General features: G+C 42.2%; 1 protein-coding gene across 1 annotated transcript in view; it reads right to left on the bottom strand.

Annotated features, from left to right (window-relative positions):
* Positions 1–244: 244 nt before the first annotated feature.
* The window catches only part of PLCXD3 (phosphatidylinositol specific phospholipase C X domain containing 3), an 87,099-nt gene continuing 71,975 nt past the window's right edge, over positions 245–15,368 (bottom strand). The window contains exon 3 of the mRNA XM_052777750.1: positions 245–6,760. Coding sequence (XP_052633710.1) covers positions 6,604–6,760 — 157 coding nt within the window. The 3' untranslated portion in view covers positions 245–6,603. The remainder of the gene's footprint in view (positions 6,761–15,368) is intronic.

The raw sequence follows: 15,368 nt of genomic DNA, 5'->3' as shown, positions 1-15,368 counted from the left end.
AAGAGCCTGCTGTGACCCTAGCAGCACGAACACATCACACCGCCCTGTGGTATTCAAGGGTCCCACAATAACCATGTGGAAATGGTACTCCCGCTGCAATGCCCTCACGGGGCAGTCCACGTGTCCTAACGTAACAGCACAGCTTGGGTCTAACATCTGACTCCACCCCGTATCGCAAAACTGTGTTTAAGAAGCCTCCTACATGTAAAGGCTTGAATGCAGCAACGAAGCCATAAACGAACGATACAGGTACCAGAGCTTTATTAGATGTTTCACTGGGTACAAAGAAACTGGATTTTATATTACTCTTTTTTTACATTAAGTACACATTCTCGTCATAAAAATTCACATTTGCTATACAGAACTGTAGGCATTTTTTACACAACATTTATTAAAGTACCATTGAATAGATCCCAAAAAGAGAAGGTGCAGCTCTGTGAACCTTTGTGGGCATAACACACAGGGAGCTCCATGTCCTCAGTGTTACACAATTGTCCTTCCCACCAAAAGGAGGAAAGTCATTCAAATGCATTAATGCTCATTGGGAATAATAAGGCTTCTGTACAGAGACCCTGAACAGTGTCAGGAGGCAGTGTGGCAATAACATTCTAATCATCACCTACATGATCCTAAAGCTACCGATGACTGAGGCAGTCAAAAACGTAACAACTGTCCTGGTAAGCCCAGATATTTCTTCTTTTTCTTTTTAAAATTATATTTTTAACTATGTATTTTTATTTTCAATAGTAACAATTACACATAAACCCAGGATTCTGCTTTAAGGATCCCAGCTTCACAGCAAAACTGATTTCAGCTACTTGAGGAATCTCTCCCTATCAAATTGACTTTTGTAGGACCCAGAGCTGAGGGAAGAGACTAGTATGTATCATCTCACTGCAGAAAAAAAGCCTAAGTGTACCTCCATCTCAGGACATACTCATTGGCGTATCATCCAATCTGTTTTTAATTTGGAGGGAGAAAATTTATAACTGAATGCTCATCAGCCAAGGTCAGGCCCACATAAGAGGACATGTGTACATAACTTGGAGTGTGGAGATAAACCATCCTGGAACATCAGATGTGGGACACCACCATCTTTTAGCACCGTACTTAACATCTTATAAGAACTTGTGGATTGCTACGGTGTACTGAGGATGACAAATATGTAATACTCACCCTGAGCAGTGTTGCTCACAGCTGGCAGTTAAAGGGATGCATATGCAGAAGGTGAGATAAGGAGCACTGAGCAGAGGCAAAGGAGAAGACTGGGAAGATGTTGCATTGTAACTAGACAAAGATAACAGAAGAGGGTCTCAAATGAGACTTCTGCCTTCCCTCAGTCACTGTTCAGGTGTGTCTGACTGAAGGTGACCTCACACCAAACGTACCGTAAGGCAGGCATGCCCTGCCTACTCCTGTCCAACCAGTCAGGCATGAGGCGGACCCTCTCTGAGTTCAGTACATCTTTCAGCATTACCCTTGGCATCAGGCAGAGGCATCTCAGACAGAAACTGTGAAGAGAGACCTAGACCTGGCTGTGGGAATGCTACAGGGGTCATACCTGTGGGCAATGTAGCGATTCCTAAGTAGAGCACTAGGTCCTGCAAGACATTGGGAAATTATTATAGCTTTTTTAATTAAAGCTGCCATGGCTCCTGAAAGCAGAATGCTGTACATGGGCAGGCCAGGCCAGGCTGCTCAGCCTTTGACATTTATCATTTTTACATAAGAATTTTTACAGTCCAACCTAGACTGGAGCAGAGTTCAAAGCTCCTCCTGCGAATTTACAGCTACGTTCCAGCATAGGACATGAGCAGTATTGCATAGCATCCAGGCACTTCCCCAAAGCCAGGGTATCACCACCCTCCTATCATGATTGTATTCCAGAAGATGAATTTTAGACCATTCAATTACATGTCCACAATTCCCGCTGGCATCAGCAGGAGCTGTGTGTGCACAGAAGTGATCTGACCTGTATCACACTGGAAACCACATCTTTGCCACCTTGTACAATCAAGGTAGTAGATCAGGTGAACATCCTATTCTTTATTTACCAATATGTAAGTGAGCTCCAAGTAACTTCAAGCTTAACTCCTTAGTGCCGAAAAGTGAGGGAGTCAGCCCTATGGACAATCCTTGTTAACGTTCCAAATTAGAACTGATAATTATGGGATTTAAACAATATTATGTGGATGCATTAAGGCAGGTTACATAACTGCCCTTTTCCTTTAGGATTAATTATTATTTCCTTGTACACTGTAGACAATCCATACTCCTATACACACACATACCTACAAAACAGCAGCACAGTAAAAACTAAACAGATCACTGAACTCCAACATACTTGTAATCAATACATTGCACATACTATACAGCATATTTTAACCTCATTATTGGGTAAACATACACAATTCAGAACAACATTGACTGTATGTAACACAGAAGCTACCACTGATATGGCAAATACATCATATACACTATTAGGTTTTACTTCACTGAAACGGAGTTTAGAAGTTTAAAACGGTGTTACCTGAACTCCTGAAGTCACCAAACAGCCTACTCAGTTGCTAATGACTAGTGCTCCATATACTATATTCAGGATTAACAGCACTGGAGCTGTGTTTTCAGGACACTCCACTTTTTTGATATTGTGGAGTTAAGCTCCATGATTTTAAATTTCCTTTGCAATACACTGACTATCTGCTCCCCCTCATGCCAGGGTAAAGGTTTAGTAATTACTTTGATGTTAGTAGAAATGGTCTAGATTTGTATCAGTATGACAGAAAGACTTAGCCCAGCATACAGGATCATACATTCTCTCTCATGCACATATGCATATGTATACACACACGTGTATGTTTAAAAAAACAGCTTGAAATGGCAGGACCTAGAAAACCAGTAATGTAACCAACAGCAAAGGAATGCAAATAACCCACTGATTTTAAATCTAGGCTCCTGTGGTCTGATTCTGATCTTACCCCTCTCCACACAAGGCAGGAATCAGACACCAGGACCAGCTGCTGTTTGGTCCAAATCACTGCAGGTAGGATCAATACCAAACGAAGACATCTCAGCTTGTGTAAACTGAAAAATGGAGCCAGGTAGGTTTACACCAGCTGAGACACTGCTTGTGTTGTGCAGCACAGTCACAATTTTTCAAGTATGACTGAAAAGATAGAATCAAGTACTCATGTGAAAATGTCAGAAAACAATACTACTTGATGTGTATACAATGAGCATATTGAGGAGGAAGATAAGTACAGGAAGAAAAAAAATGTTTTAGTGGAGAATGACATGACAGTTTGAGTAAATAGATGCTTATGAAGATCCATAGTGTAGACAAGTATTTTTCCTCTGACGGGCTGATTACAGTCATCTAATTTCCCATGCAAGATTCCTCATAATACATGTGTAGAAACCTCCCAAATGAATCAGGTCAGAACAACTCATCTGACCCAACCCTGCAAGCACATTTCTGGTTGAAATCAAAGAGAGTTTTAGCTGCATATGGGTGGCAAAACGGGGCTCTTGAATGGTCCAGTTGTGCTGCATAGTCCCTTCTGGCTTGTTCTTTTCTGGCAAGATCTCCCAAACAGTATCAACAGGGAGTGCATCCCTATCAGGACTTACAGTTTTGGGGCCTTGCAGAGGAAATCACCAGAAAAGCACGGACAGTATGCCCCTCACACAACTTTTTGTTTTAGTGATTAAGGCAAGTTGTTTACCTGTCCCCAACATAAAGTGCTGTGCTTCTCCAACAGAAAGGAGATCGACAGCTAAATGAAAACATGATTTTTCTGATCAAAATATAGTATTTTGCTAAGATTTTTTTCCCCATTAATGAAGAAACTATATGATTTGGCTATTATCCTTCTTGTCAGAGGATTTTTTTTTTTGCTTTACTTTTATTTTACAGCACCCCAATGACAATTAGAATAAAACTGATGCTAAGCAAACATTTCATAATAACACTAACAAGCTCAAGATAGCTCTATATTTATTCATATATACAGGCGCACGCGTACACACACACACACACACACACACTTTTCTTAAATACAGCAGAACATTTGCCTTCAGTACATCTCTGTGCAAGCGAAAAGCTCAGTGTGCCTGGTGTGTGTTTGAGCTGGGGGGTCCCAGGAGGAACTCGGTGCTGTTGATGCTCTCAGATTCAACAGAATTTCAGTCAGAATCCAAAAAAAGAAAGCTAGTTTTTGCTCCACCCAAGGATTCAGATTACTTTACTATATTACAAGGATAGGTTAACTCTTTTGACTATACTTAAGCAGCTGAAGGGTGACAAGAGGAGTCTGGAAGCAAACAAATCCAGCTAAACGGAAAAATGGAAAGAGCATTTCACACCACATCGCCAATAAATAAGCCAACATTTTGATGTTTCTATGTGGGACACTCACATAGGGTGGGTTCAAAAAACCATACATGCTCATGTTTCATTTTATGTGTCTGTTGCATGAATTTTGCTTGGAGAGCCTGTGGAAAATGCAAACAAAGTGCATCAACCCACCCCGTATCTTGTTTAGTTGTGGGTGAAAGCACTAGAGTCCTACCTGTCGTTCAATGCAAAGATGGGCTGTGACTCTTTGTAAATTTTTGAGGCAGTTCAGGTAAAGTTTTAATACTGTAAAAAACCTAACTGGCTTAGATCACAGATTACACTGGGGATGAGTCTTACAGTCCTAACCTACACAGAAAAAACTGCTACTGAAGGAGGCATCATAACTTTGTAACAGCTGCACAGTTTTTTTCAACCAAATTTATAATACTTCTGTCCAGAAACCCGAATATCACTATGCATCAAGTGTGCATGGATGTCTTTGTGTCATATACATACATATAAATGTGTCATTATACTACACATACACTTAAATGTTTCTTTATAGTACACACACACACACAGACTTTTTCCAAGGCACCCTCTCAGTACAAAATAGCAGCAAGTGTTCATTTTATTCCACTTCTTCCTAAACTAAAAACAACAACAAAACCCCTATAACACCTCCTGTAACCTACCAGTTTGATAAGACCATTTTTTGTTTTTCTAAACTCCGATGGTAGATGGTATTCCTTATCATTTGACAGAAAATAGCCATTCTCTTTTCTCACTCAACCAAAAGTTCTGGTAGTATCAATGGAAACTTGCCCTTAATCTTATCCCATAAAGCCCTGCAATATTTCAAAGAGCATTTTCCTTGTAAGACATTATAGCATCTATTGTTTTGCACAAATGAAATGTTTTGCCTTCCAAAGTTGTGTGCCTGTGCATTGATGTGTCCAGGAGATATGACTGATTGGATTGTATCCAGTTAGGTGTCATACAGTGGCAATGCTCTCATTTTATAAATCACTAAGTTTTCCATATATTTGAGTTTTATGTATGTTTCATTAAAAGTAGGATGATCAGCGATTCTGCTGCTAGAACAGTACCATTAAGTAGACTTCCAATCTTGTGTTATGCAGTATTATATCGCACAAACAATTTAAGGACTATAAAGTATTGTTATTAGCTAGAAATTGAACTACTACACTCTTTAGTACAGCAATTTTTCACTGATGAAACTCGCACTGATGTTTTTTGTAATCAGCAGAGAAGTATTGTGTTCGCAGCTGCCTTAAAGAGAAGCTTCGACTGCGCTTATTCTTTTTAAGTTCAGTTTTAGTCCTGCAGAAAGTAGATTTCCAGTATGGGACAAAATCCTGCCTGCCTTACAGTACACAAAGTTACTGATCCTATGCCCAATTTATGCTAGCTCCATGCTAAACATAGGAAATTCTCCTATTAAATTCAGTGGGCGATGGGTCAGGGTCTTACATAAGATTAATCCTGGGAGGAAGTGGTGCTCCAAGCTGTCCTAACTTTGTTCTGCTAGAATCAAGGAAAATTCGCACTGGCAGTTCCTAGTACAGAGTTAGGCCAGCATCACATATCTGCTGACTTGACCTGGGGCAGAGACATAGGAAAACCCCATTTTGAGAATGAAAAGCAAGTAGGATTTAATCTGTGCTCTGTGCAAGCTACGTAATACATCATGTTTACTGTCCACTGATTATGCGTGTGTTAGAGGCATGGCTTTGAATTTACTTCACAAAGACATTTAAACCTGTAGCTCACTGATAAATACAATCAGTTAAACCACCTAATAGATGAAGTGTAGCAGCTTAAAATTTTCAGGTCAGATATACTGTCCTCAGTCTCCCGGTGCAATGCTCACACTGTTGGGAATCCTGCTGTGGGCAGGCAGAGGGCAATATACATCCCATTGCTCCAAAAGCAGCAAATCTATTGGCACTGTTCATAATCGTAGAAGAGACATGAATCGCATTTGGTACCTCATGGAAAACATGTAAATGGCCTTCTTTTATCAAACATTGTAAACATGTTTAGTTTTGCTCTTCAGATGAAACACAAATGTAGAAAAATGATCATAATTGATTAAAACATTTCCCCTATGCCCACCCACTAAAGCCCTAAACACCTCAGTGTGTTATAGGAAGATTAGTGTTTTACAAGATAATTCTTTTAAAATGCAATCTTTTTTTTTCAATTCTAAATAACGCAGCAACACACATATTATAGTACTATCAAGTAGTGTCATCTTCACCTTCATCCAGGGCATAGTTGAGCTTTATGACTGTGCTGATAAAGTCACCAAGTTCTACAAAATCTGCAGTGATAATATTCACACCACTTTCTCCTGGTTTCTGAGTTCGGACCCACTGCATCATTGCAGGAAGAGCCCTAAGGAGAAAACAGGAACAATAATTACTTATAAAGCAGTGAGACAAATGCATCGAGGCAGGATTTACCAACAATGACTCCTATTGATCCTACTAGCTTTCTAAGGGAACCATGTAAGAAAGGACACAGGTTAGCGCTCAGGCTTTTTGAAAACCCTTCTTTTTATAATTTTCATTTTCTATGCAAATAGTATGTTGATTGCATTTCAACTTCTCAGTAGAAAAGAATGAAAGGAAGATAATACAGGCTCACAGTAATTATTGATCTTGCCCAGGGGCAAGGGCATGGACCAGATACCTTTCCGCTATCATTTGGCCTTATGACTCCATGGGAACTGTTTATGGAAAACGAATTAATGGATAACTCAAGCCATTTGCAAAGCATGCCTGACACATTCAAGGAAATACCAAAAATAATATTTTGGGGGACACTGGAGCAACCATGATTTCTACAGTAGAAGTACAGCATTTACCGAATACCCTTTGTTTCCCAGTATTAATATCCTAGCCATGAATTATATTTAATCATAAACCAGTGGCTAGTAACTGAAATAAAAAGCACCACAGTCATATTGACTCTTTTCTAACATGGTGTATTTTTATTATGTCGGACCCTAAGCACAGGAATACTGAGGTGTAAAAGATGTCTGCCTAACTGGGTTTGTGAGTATAAAGAAATTTTTCTGATCTCATGAGAATATAAACTAATGATCACAAGAAATATCTGTGGGAAAATAAAGGGCTCCCCAGTCCTGCTGAGGAAGTCAAGCAGCAAGATCCAGTTTTCAGAAGACAGAAGTTAACAGAGCTCCAAAAAAATAAGGTACAGATTTTTCAGAGGAAAGGTATTTTTGAGAGAAAGGGTAATTGACCATTGAAACAAACTCCCAACGACTGTGACAAACTCTGCAGCACTTGGAGTCTTAAATCAAGCCTGGATGTCATTCCAAAAATACACTCTCGGTCAACCTCAAGCTGCTGAGTTAAATAAAAGAACCTACGGACTGGGCAGGGCCGCAGTCAGTTTAGGTGAACATTGTGTTCTCCCTTTGCTCTAAAATCCATAAATCTGTGATTCCCCCCCAGCCAGCATGTTGTATAGCCTTTTTCACAGAGGCAAGGTACATGTACAATGTTGGTCAGACAGGAATTTAAAACAAGCTGAACATGCTGAACCTAAATCTGCTCCCAAAAGCTTTAAGAAAACACATCCAAAGAAAACAGGACTAGTAGCAGACACAGATTGTACTTGTCAGTGGCCACCAGAATCAGTCATTTTTTAAAACAACGTAGTACAGAAAAGAACCAAGCAGTTATAATTAGCCCCCTCTATGATTTTAGAGGAGAATGCAAAACACCAAGGTTTTGCTTCAGCTTAAATCTACCTTAAGAAAGATCCACGTTTAAGCCCAGCAACACATTTTATTTCACTCATTGATTCAATATTACTGAAGCATGTATATGTATGCATACCAGGTCATAAAATTGAACTTAAGCACTCTGCTATATAAGAAACCAGCCAGCATCTTTAGATTTAATTTTATGTAATCCTGAAAACCTGCACTCTGTGTAACTATAACAGGCACAGGTCAGGTGTTAAATATCCACCAATGCCTGGACTGTTCGAAAAGATCTGGGAGCAACCAGAACCAGGTCAGATCTCAGCAGAACAGCATGGACCACCAAGGTGATAAAAAGCAGCTCAGAGCAGTTGAAAACTCCACTGCATCTTCATGTGCAAGAGATACTGCTGAACACTGGACAAAGACACAAGGCTGAACTTCTAAGATGGCAGTATGTTGCCTTTGTCTTTAATATCACCCTGTTTAAGCTCAAAGAGTTTCAGGTTTAAAGGTGAACTGATTGATTGTAGGCAGGCACAGATTTTTTTCTTCCTTCCTTCTGCGTAAGTTGATACCCTTGGTATTTTATGCCCCTTTGAGGCATAAATAATTTCTTTTGGTGTCCTTTATTTGTTCTGAGGCTGGTTCTGATGTAATTCTGTCTCCAGACCATAGAGTTTGCTGTCTATACACTTAGCCATATAGACTGAAATTTCTTTTTCCTACTGTGTTCTTATTAAGCCAGCCCTTAACAGATAGTCATGCCTCCTTAAACTCAGTTTGCCCTGCCATTTCATCTCCAGTTAGGCTTGGTAGTTAAATAGGTTATTCATATTTTACTGATATTTCACACAGGACACAGTTGCAAGAGCTTTTGCCCATATGCAAACTGTTAGATAAAGTCACAGGAACCTTTTGTTCATGAAACTAGAGAGCTTTTGAAGATAAGTCAAAAAGTGAATCATATTATCCAACAAAAAGTTTATTTGCATAGCAAAGGCAAAGAACACAATCCTGTAAAAAAATACCTGAACAAAAGATCCCACTGACTTTAAAGATTTGATCTAGGCTATACAACTCTGCTTATGATAGAAATTCATGGAAAAAGCCCATACAGTTCATCTTCCTCCCACAGTGGCATCCTGAAAGTGCATTACATCAATGACTGTTAAGAAACCACACGTTGCTCAGTTTCAGTACAAATATTTCACATGCTCACAATAATTATTAGAATAAGCCTGCTTTAACATTTCTCAGGGTGCCTTTGTGATAGCAGCACAAACCTTGCTCACGCTTCCTTGTAATTTCCAGTCTCTGCATGCCTCAAACTAGTAATTGTTCTCATTAAGGGTTTTAGTCAAAGGAACACAAACCATGCTGTGTGGCAGCCACCTACATGACTGTGCTCACAGAAACCCAGTACATACCATGGTCTTTGTACATATTCTTGCAATGTTGATAAGAAACAATTTTGCACATGAGCATAAGCAAGCTTCTCGGCTTGCAAACCCTAATAGCATCACCGCCTCTGTGTTAGGCAGGTCCTGCCTCTCCTATGGAGGATGTTGATGTCTGTGCTTAAGGGTCTCACCAAAGCTCTGGCACCAATGGTTCAGGTCCCAACCCTACAAGGGCTGAGGACAGCCCAGCCATGTGAGTATGGGCCATGCTTGTAGATACTCAAGGTTATAATCTCTGCTGTTACCCCACTAACTACAGTGGTGTAGTCATACTGTAACTACATCCACAACTGCATTGTGCTAGTGTAGTGAGTTTTCCTAATAAAACACTGTCATGCTGGTAATAATGACAGCAATGCCACTATTGAAACTGCATGCAGGACAGTTGCTCTCCTGAGGGCAACCTCAAGTCTTCCAGCCCTCCTGTGCCTCAGCTGCCTCCGCTGTAAATGATGCAGTGAAAGCTGGATGAGTTGATCAGGAGTACTACTGGCCTCAGAGATATGTTGTGAGGTTTCAGTGCTGTGAGTAAATGTTCTGAAGGGCAAACAAGATGAAAAGTCTTACATTAATGTGCTACAAACAAAAAGCCAGGCAGCTGGGAAAGCTGACAGACACAGAATGCTGTCAGCCCTTAAACTTACTGAAGTCGGCTGCATCCCATAGCTGTGCAGTCCAGCCCTTGCTGCCACAGTCCCGGTTCTTGGAAAGAATCACTTCTAACTCCTAAGGGTTGCAGAAGTCACCATGTAACACTGAGCCACACACACAGAAGAGTGCTGCTTGCCTTAGCCTAGAGCCAGGGAAGAGAGAAGGTGTGCTCGTCAGCAAAACCTGCATGGGGAGAAAGAGGAGTCTCCTCCTCTCGCCCCCACTACCTAAGGCACTGTTTTCACCCTGCTGCAGCTCCACTGACCTGGGCCAGGGCTGGCCAGGTCTGACGCCGCCAGGCCAGTGCAGTACTGCCCTATAAACCAGGATCTGAAGTTGTCTCCTTTTTCCACGTCCCCGGCAGGAGGGGAGGGCTAGCGGCATGAGCAGGGCAGGGAGGGGAAAGCCACAGGACTAGGGGGCTTGAGCAGTGGCAGGGAAGGAGGGGAACGGCATGTTACCTGGGTTTGACTACAGATTGGGATCAGTAATCTTAGTGAAAAATCTTCTGTCCTGAAGGAGTATGTAGAATGTATAATTTATTTGCACTGACTGGGAACTAGGAGGTACCAGACTGCTGCCCCTCACACCCAGGAGGGCGAGAGCAGGGGGATGAAAGTGATGTGACCAGCTGCAAGGTGGAAGGACCTTGTGGGAAGGGCTATGGTCCCATCCCAGCCCAACACCGCTGCACCCCACCGCCCATGCTACCCAGCAGCCTCCCATAGGGCTCTCGGACTTGCCAAAAAGTCTCCATGAGAAGGGGGAGAGCGGAGGAGATCTAGGCAGTAGGGACCTACCTACGCTGGACAACACAGTGTCATGCAGAGATATTTGATGTGGCTATATGTCTTCTGAGACTAGCTTTTATCTCTAGATGGCACCTCATTAGGTCAATCAGAGGTACTCGTCATCTGGGCATGGCTTGGGTATCAGGATGGCTTACATCATGCATGCAAATGTGCCCTACATCACTGTTTCCAGACTTTTTTTGTTGAGAAGCCGTGTACTTTCTCATATAGCATGGCTACAGCTATTTTCATTTACAACCCAGTAAAACCTAAAAGTCTCAGCTTTGACAGTTGTTTTATTACCCCTATTTCCCCTGTTCTGTTTGCTTGCTTGTATAAACAGAAATGCGTGCAGATTTCTTTTTATGTTTTTCACTTCTTTCAGGAACCATGTTCTGATGCATTAAAGAACTCAGCTGAGAAACACTGCCCTAAACTACAAAACATGCATAGCCCTTTTCAAAGCTACTGAATATACAAGACCTCTTTTTTTTTTTAATCCATCAAAGATCTCAAGCAGACTCCAGTGGTATTGAATTGTGTTTAAAAAATAATAATTAAACATCCAAGTAGGTTCAGTTCAAGCAGCAAAACTGTGAGTCCCATTACAAGCTTTCAGAAAGAAAATATGACCTAACTAATTGCATTAAAATTTGCTTTAAAAAATTTGCTCTTAGGCTATTTTAGTTCAGAAAGAGGGGTGGTGGTGGTTTTTTTTTTTTTTAATGCCTGAGTCATCAAAGCCTGACAACGTGACAGAAGACTAACGACAGCAGCGCTCTAAGACAGGACCTCCCGTGGCAAAACAGCCGTTCCTCTCTGCAGAGCTTTCAAGGGAGAGGAGGATGAAAAGCAACGTTGTGAACGCAAAACAAAAGGGCTGTCCACTGTTCAGTGAGAGTTTGATCACTAAAGGCAGAGAACAGGTTTTCTTCTGGAGTGCAGGGAGCCAGTACAACCGAATCCAGAGTGAGAAACTGGTCTCATTTACAGAGTGCGATGCTGCCTAGCATTCAGTGCCCATTACCTGTAACACCAGCGAGAACTGAAGCAAGTCCCCTTGCTCAGGGCAAAGTGACATGTGGTATTTCTTCCGTCTCCAGCAAAGTACACACACTGCCTCGCTGCAGCCTTTTGCAAATAGGTGTTACTGTTCAAGAAAAATAGCACTTCTCTGCAGGACAATGTACTCACACAAGCCTGAATCTGAAACCCTATACTTGTTAACTTTCCCCCCCTCCATCCAATTCTACCCACGCTCACAAGCACACTGATTAATTCTGGAGCCATAATTCAGCACACACTGACTTCGGCTTTTCAAGGATGCTGAGAATTCATCGCTCCAGTGGGAGCAGTGGATGTCTCGTGTGTCAGTGAATCATAAAAAGCACGACTGGAAAGAACCTTGAAAAATCATTCAAGTTCATCCAGCCCATCCTGGGCAGCATCAACTACACAAAGATCAACAATACAAACCACTCCTGGTAAATGTTCAGTTTAATCAGTACTTACAAGCCCCAGTGATGGAGATATCACAACCTTCCTCAGTATTCAGAGCATCCCTATGTAAATACCCTTATACATCCTCATGAGTTTCAACTGGAGTACCCACAAATAGATGCCACCAAAAATAATGGCATTAAGGTGTGCTGCTCAAGAGTGGTCACCATGTCCTCACTCTGATCCCGCTAAAGATTTACTGTTCATCAGTAAATAAGCTTCCCTGCAGAACATGAACCTTAGGCACCATTCCACAGTACATCATTCTACCATAATTTTCTCTGTGGCGAAACTAGTTTAAAAGGTCCTTTTCTTTCACATGCCAGCTGTTTGTTTCTGCTCCCTGATCAAAATTTACCATTCTCTCAGTTGTGCTAATAGACCTGTAGGGACAAAATAAAAACCAGCACATGAAAATAGTCTGGATTAACAGAAACAAATCAATCATTTTTGCTCTCCCTCTGTCCCAAATGGCCCAGTTCATTGATGAGATTTGATTTATAACAGGACCTCCCAAATTGTTGGATCAACACAACCAAGGAACAAATGAACTGAAGCATAGAGATTTACATGAGCTCAGCATGAAGGGGCTGGGAAGGAACTCCTTAGATTTACTTCCTCACCCCTCAGATCCTCTCTAGGCAGCAGTAGCGTAGCCACAAAATTGGCATTACCAAGGCCAGACTGGCTAGAATAGGAAAATTTGGGCAACTCTGGGTGAAATTTTATTATTAATAGTCTCGAAGGCACACAGGTGGGAATTCCTTTCCCCAGATCCTGAATGGACTTTACGCTGCCCATGAGCTGTCGTGTTGCAAGAACTACCTACATTAACGTCCAACAGCCCTGAATTTATTCTTCTGAAATGGTGATCTATAATTCAGTCATCTCCAATTGCTTTATACAGTTTGGAAATGCATCTAATCAGATTACACAGACTACCGTGCTGGGGTCAGATTAATATTTTAACATAATTATCATAGTGCTGTACTCTGCAGAGTCACCAGGGGCCAGATGTCTTCGCTCTCCTGTTGAGCTGTTGTTGGCTTTCTGGGTTTCATTTTTAAGGGGAAGCAGAAATGAGCTCAAAAGGGCCATTCCTGTCCTCCCTTCAAAGAACATTTCAGCTGAGTTTATTGAACCTACACCTCTTTGCCTGTACAAAAATGCAATGGAATATTTAATACCAGCAAATGGTGGTTCTGGAGGTGATTAATGTTCAACATTCTATTCTTCCCTGATTCAGTGTTTTTAGCCGTTGCACCTAGGGCATTAACTAATAGCATTAGGAATGCAGACAGCAGCAAAAGGACTCAGCAGACCCTGTAATATAAAAGATCTCATTAATGAGGCAGCTTTAGTATTTTGGCTACTCTCTTGGTCAATGTAGTAGGGAATTAAAGAGCACAATGCCAGAGCTAAAACCGTCAACTGCTACCACACAAAGTGAGGCATTTAGCTTTTACATCATGACTGAAGAAGGCCTTATAACACATGTAGTTATGCTACTATGGACAAATACACGATAGTCCATGGATTAACAGGAAAACTACTGCCTGCCATGAGGATGCCTGTGTTCAGAGGCTGGCTTTTCGCAGTGATCAAGCAGATCAAGTCAGACAAGGTCATCAACTGCTCTTCTAATCTGGACTTGTGCAAAGCATTTGACACTGTCCGGCATGACATCTCTGAATTGCAGACACAGGCATTTGACAGATGGACCACTTGGTGGATAAGAAATTGGCTGGATGGTTGCACTCAAAGAGCTGTGGTCAATGGCCTGATGTCCAAGTGGAGAGCAGCAACGAGAGGCATTCCTCACAGTTGGTATTGGGACTGACGCTGTTTAACATCTTTGTCAGCAACACAGGCAGCGGGATTGAGTACATCCTCACCAAGCTGTGTGGTGCAGCTGACACACCTGAGGGATGGGATGCCATCCAGAGGGACCTTGACATGCTTGAGAGGTGGGCCCTGTGCAAAGTTCATTAAGTTCAACAAGGCCAAGTGCAAGGTCCTGCACCTGGGTCAGGGCAACCCCCAGTATCAATACAGGCTAGGGGTTGAAGGGATCAAGAGCAGCCCTGTGGAGAAGGACTTGGGGGTGTTGGTTGACGAGAAGCTCAACATGACCTGACAATGTGCATTTGCAGCCCAGAAAGCCAACCGTGTTCTGGGCTGCATCAAAAGAAGCATGACCAGCAGGTCCAGGGAGGTGATTCTGCCCCCTACTCCGCTCTTGTGAGACCCCACCTGGAGTAATGCATTCAGCTCTGGGGCCCCCAACATAAGAAGGACATGGACCTGTTGGACCGAGTTCAGAGGAGGGCCACGAAAATGATCAGATGGATGGAACACCTCTCCTATGAAGACAGGCTGGAGAGTTGGGGTTGTTCAGCTTGGAGAAGAGAAGGCTCTGGGGAGACCTTACAGCAGCCTTCCAGTGCCTAAAGGGGGCCTACAGGAAAGGTGGGGAGGGACTTTTTACAAGGGCATGTAGTGATAGGACAAGGGGTAATGGCTTTAAACTAGAGGAGGGTAGATTTAGATTAGATGCAAGGAAGAAGTAAGTTCTTCACTGTGAGGGTGGTGAGGCACTGGAACAGGTTGCGCAGAGAAGCTGTGGATGCCCCATCCCTGGAAGTGTTCCAGGCCAGGTTGGATGGGGCTTTGAGCGACCTAGTCTAGTGGAAAGTGTCCCTGCCCATGGCAGGGAGGTTGGAACTAGATGATCTTTAAGGTCCCTTCCAACCCAAACCATTCTGTGATTATATGATAATGTTATCTCTTTGAAAATCACATAGGGGAGTGTCCTGGTTTCAGCTGGGATAGGGTTAATTGTCTTCCTAGTAGCTGGTATAGTG

This window comes from Harpia harpyja, chromosome Z, assembly GCF_026419915.1.
Source record: "Harpia harpyja isolate bHarHar1 chromosome Z, bHarHar1 primary haplotype, whole genome shotgun sequence".
In the NCBI taxonomy this organism is placed as follows: Eukaryota; Metazoa; Chordata; class Aves; order Accipitriformes; family Accipitridae; genus Harpia; species Harpia harpyja.
Note: the sequence above shows the minus strand (reverse complement) of the source record. Positions and strands in the feature narration are given on the sequence as shown.